Source organism: Berghia stephanieae, unplaced genomic scaffold (genome assembly GCF_034508935.2).
Source record: "Berghia stephanieae isolate SIO BIC M18660-M18661 unplaced genomic scaffold, UCSD_Bste_1.3 scaffold455, whole genome shotgun sequence".
Lineage (NCBI taxonomy): Eukaryota > Metazoa > Mollusca > Gastropoda > Nudibranchia > Aeolidiidae > Berghia > Berghia stephanieae.
The window spans coordinates 2630-7922 of NW_027625900.1; the positions used below are offsets into that span (position 1 = coordinate 2630).

The 5293-nt window shown below is 40.4% G+C and overlaps 1 protein-coding gene across 1 annotated transcript; it reads right to left on the bottom strand.

The window, feature by feature from the left end:
- Positions 1–4264: 4264 nt before the first annotated feature.
- On the bottom strand, positions 4265–4951 carry LOC144961870 (uncharacterized). The gene has a single exon (XM_078894911.1). The coding sequence runs from the start codon at positions 4949–4951 to the stop codon at positions 4265–4267; it is 687 nt and encodes a 228-aa protein (XP_078751037.1).
- Between the last annotated feature and the right edge of the window lie 342 nt (positions 4952–5293).

Sequence of the window (5293 nt, forward strand, 5' to 3'; positions counted from 1 at the left end):
CTCTCTACATACTCGAGATTTTTGGTTTTTTTTTTGTTTTGTTATAATCACTTATTGATTTCACTATCGGGATGTCCACGAGTTACATCTCGGACGACTGTAAAACGACAACAATATATATATATATATATATATATATATATATATAATATTTTGTATGTGTGTGGTATGATTTAATATATATATATATATATATATATAATATATATATATATATATCGGTTGATGATGAAAATATAGTTGTAATCGTGTTCAACGTTGAGCAATTAAACTCTCTTATTTTTCAGCAGTTTAAGTGTTAAAGTATCATTCAAGCATGAATATCTCACTTGTTAAATCCCCATACTTTATGCGCTCTACGACGTGATTTTTCCTAGCCTACTTGAATTTATATCTAAAGCGCCTCCTCAAATTTACATAATATAACGTATGACACCGAACAGCAGATGACTCGATTACTAACTATCACAGCCTATGAAAACAATGATGATATACGTTTAGTTAAAATACTGACAACATGGATTTAATGTACCAACACACTATGTGTATTCTTAAACGTTTATAACTTGTTTGATATAATTTCGTGAGAATTAACCATCAAAATGGCTTCCTGAAAACAATAATAAATATAGATCTGAGTGACGTTAATCTCATTCCATCTTTTGAAAAAATCCAATGTGACATTTTCAAAGCATAAAGTCACACACACAAACGCCCACACATATACACATACACACCCATACGTACGCACACAAACACACACACACACACACACACGCACACACACATTTACATCCACACAATCACGCCCTTCCTCACGGCATCGTCAGAAGCTGTCGCCTTGGTATCATTCTATGAAGGAATATGATGGGTAATCCATCAAACAAACATGAATTCAATAGGCATCATCTACGTCGTCAAAGGGAGCAAATTGGGGATTAATTATCACGGCCAAGGAAAATCAAAACAAAAAGTGCCTGAAGATCAAAATCCCAACTTTCCAGCCCACAGTGCAATAACTTATACACTAGACCACAAAACATCCACAAAATGCAAAAATATATTTTAAAAGAATCAGAAATAGAAACCTTTATATTTAAGTATAATCGTCACAAGCCACGTCCACGTATAAAATTATACAAGGCCGATAACCGAACGCAATCATGGGTTTATTTAACAGTACACATACTGTGTGGGTCCCGATAGCTCAGTTGGTAGAGCACTCGGTTCACAATCAAAAGGACCGAGAGCGATCCCGGATGCAGTCTAGATTTTTTTTCTGACCCCCCTGTCCACCCAGCAGTAATTGGGTAGCTGGATCTGGCGGAAAGTCCTTTGCGATTGACTAGCGTCCTATTCAAAGGAAAGCAAGCAATTCCTATTGTCCATTTCACACTATAGAAACGGGGATAAACTCCGGCCTAATGGCTCTGAAGGACTACTTTTAACAGGATTGTAATGGACAATATTATTTCGGGCTATCAAAGCATTGAGACCGTGCATAACAATTTGGGTTGTTAGATTAATAATTGAGTTCACGTATAGGCTAGATCAATAGTCACGTGAACAATCGCATGATAATTTCCTATGAGAGATTCGGCTTTAGGCGCTAAAAGGCGATGGATAACATATTATGATAATAGTTAATGCTCATTGATGTAATTAAGTCCATTTGTTTTCTTTTATCACCAGAAAAGTACGCTTTGGTGCTGTGTGTTCCAAGACGCAAAGAATGAGGAGGACAATAACAACAGTGATGAGTAAGTTCCTAGTAATATAATATAATATTGCCAAAAGTCTTTAGCGTGGACGTCTGAAGGATGGTCAGGTATAAACTCTCCAGGGATTGTTAAAGGTTCTCCGTATACTAATTCAGCTGAAGAATGACCGATATCATCCTTAGGTGCAGTTCTTAAACCAAGCAGAACCCAAGGTAGCTCATCCACCCAATTTGGAGTTATTAGACGAGCTTTGAGGGATGATTTCAAGGACCGATGAAACCGTTTAATCATGCCGTTGGACTGAGGGTGTACGCAGTTGTGTGATGAATCTGCACACCAAGTTGACTGGCCATCTGTTTCCATAGCGTGGATGTAAATTGTGAGCCCCTGTCAGAAGTTATATCAACAGGAATACCAAACCGCGAGATCCAATTGGAGATCAGGGCTTTTGCACATTCTTCTGTTGTTGTGGTTTGTAACGGTATTGCCTCAGGGCATCGGGTGTTCCTGTCAATTATAGTAAGGAGATGGGTGAACCCCCTTGACTGAGGTAATGGTCCAAGGAGGTCAATGTTTATATGTGAGAATCGCTTTCCTGGGACATGGAATGTTTCTAACGGTGCTCGTATATGTTTTTGAATTTTCGAAGATTGGCAGTTGTGACATTGCTTAACCCATGCTGACACTTCTTTCTTAAGACCATGCCAGATAAACTTCTTGCTGATAAGTCTGACTGTGGCCTTAACTCCAGGATGACTCATATTGTGAATAATTTCGAAAACCGGTCTTCTGAAGTCGGTAGGAACGATAGGTCTTGGGTAGCCAGTTGAGATGTCACAAATTAACTCTGGACCCGAGTCAACGGATGTTTTGACGATTTTGAGGCTTGTTAATGCAGTTTTGTAAGCCTGTATGCCAATGCTATTTTCTTGGGATTCCGCCATAGTTTGATAGCCGATGCCAATTGAGACTGAGTTTGTAACTGCTCTTGAGAGACAATCTGCGACAGTGTTGTTTTTTTCCAGAAATGTGTCGGATGTCAGTTGTGAACTCGGATATGGCAGATAAGTGCCTTTGTTGACGAGCTGACCATGGTTCAGTTGATTTGGACATGGCATGGATTAATGGTTTATGGTCAGTAAAAATAGCGAATTGTCTCCCTTCAATGATGAAACGGAAATGACGGATGGCTAAGTGAATGCCAAGCAACTCCCTATCAAAGGTACTGTATTTCTGTTCAGGTTTACGTAACTGCCTGCTGAAAAATGCCAATGGTTCCCAATTACCTTGATGATTAAGTTGATCAAGGACAGCGCCCACAGCTTGGTCGGAGGCGTCAGACGTTAAAGCGAGGGGTGAGTTCAAGCAAGGATGGGCTAACATTGTAGCGTTACTTAGTGCATTTTTACCGTCAGTAAAGGCTTTCAACATTTCTTGCGTCCACGTAAGTGCTTGACGTTGTTTTTTTACTTTCAAAGCACTATATAGGGGTCGAAGTATTTCAGCTAGTCTCGGAATGAAACGATGGTAAAAATTCAACATCCCGAGGAACTCTTGAAGTGACTTGATGGTTTTTTGGTTGTGGAAATTGTTTAACAGCCTCAATTTTTGTCGCCATTGGGACATATCCAGAATGCGAGATGTGATGGCCAAGGAAATTAAGAGATCTCACACCGAAAAGACATTTCTCAAGACGGATAACGAGGCCTTGGTTTCTAAGTCTTTCGAATACGATTTTGAGATGTTCCATGTGTTCTGCCTCAGTTGAACTTGCAACCAGAATGTCGTCTAAATAACAAAATACGCAGTCTAAATCTTGTAAAATGGAGTCCATTAAACGTTGGAATGCTTGTGCTGCATTTTTTAATCTAAATGGCATTCTTAAGAACTCCCAAAGGCCGAAAGCAGTTATCACTGCCGTTTTTGGGACGTCTCCTGGAGCGACTGGAATTTGGTGGTATCCTCTGACAAGGTCGATCTTCGAGAAGATGATCTTACCGTCTAAGTTTGCTGTAAAATCATGAATGTGTGGGACAGGATATCGATCTGGTATAGTAGCATCGTTAAGTCGACGAAAATCTCCGCAGGGACGCATTGTGCCATCAGCCTTGGGGACCATGTGTAATGGGGAAGCCCAAGGGCTCTTTGATTTTTGAATTATGCCCATTTTCTCCATTTCCAAAAATTCTTTTTTTGCACACAAGAGTTTTTCTGGAGCCAGGCGACGAGCACGTGCGAATACTGGGCGAACTTTGGTTGTGATGAAATGTTGCACGCCATGTTTCACAGTTGCCGTTGAAAATGTTGGTTGAAGTAGTTCTGGATAGTTATTCAATAATTTTCTGAATGTATTGCAGTTCGGCTCGAGTGGTGAGAGTTCGGCGTTTGCGCAAACTGAACTTACTGAACAAGGTACGTGCGAAAACGTTTCAGCGTGGATAAGGCGTCGACCACGAATATCCACAAGCAGATTATGATGACGTAGAAAATCTGCTCCAAGTAGGGGACGCTTGACATCAGCTTTGATAAGTCGTGCATTGAATTTACTGTTGACCCGGCTTGGCGTTTCCCTGGTTCTTCTTGTTTTTCTTGAATGAATTGAAGAGTTTGCATGTTTGTGCACATTGACGGGCATTTGAACCAAACCGTTGATGGTACCAGCAGAGGGAATCTATTTCACTGGTCATGGTTGGTGTGTCAACTTCACAAGTAGTATGAGAAATTGAAAAGGAGTTAGAGTTTGAGTGAGCAGCGTAGAAAAAATTGTCAGCTTCTCTGGCAAGTGCCCTGTAATCATCCAGGTTGGACGAGTTTGCTAATGGAAGTCTGATGTTTGCTGGAAGTTGTCTTAAGAATAACTGTCTGAAGAGCAGACAGGGCTTGTGTTTGCCGAGGAGCACTAACATCCTGTCCATTAACTCAGATGGCTTTAAGTCGCCCAAACCATTCATGTTGAGTAGAGATTCCGCTCTCTCTGTTTCCGAAAGGCCGAACGCCGACAGCAGGAAGTTTTTCAGTATTTCATATTTACCTTCCTTGGGTGGTGATGATAGAATAGCAAGGGCTCTAGTTGCTGTGTCTGAGTCTAAGGCAGCCACTACATAGTAGTACTTTGTTTCATCGCTTGCTATATCGCGTAAGGCAAATTGTGCCTCGCTTTCTGCAAACCACGCTGAAGGACAAGTGGTCCAGAATGTGGGCAATTTCAATGCTACGGCGTCGATAGACATGTTTATTATTATGATGTTCTTGTGAAGAGTTGAACTGGTAAATATTAATAATAATAATATATACCTATCTCTTAAGTTGTTTTAAGTCGGGGTCACCAATGTAGCATCTACTTTACTGGAAACAACAAACAATGAAAGCAATGTGTAGTGAATTTTATAAATTTAATGAGTTCTCTCGTGTTTACGTTTTGTCTGATCTGGCGTGTAGAGTAGTCTTGCAGTCAGCAGTATGTGGTAAGTCTTTGTAGTTCGTAGGAAACGGAGATCGCCACAGTATCAACCTAAAAATAGCGTCAACATAGAAGAGGATGGCGAAGCCTATTGGTCAGATTCAGCGTGGGT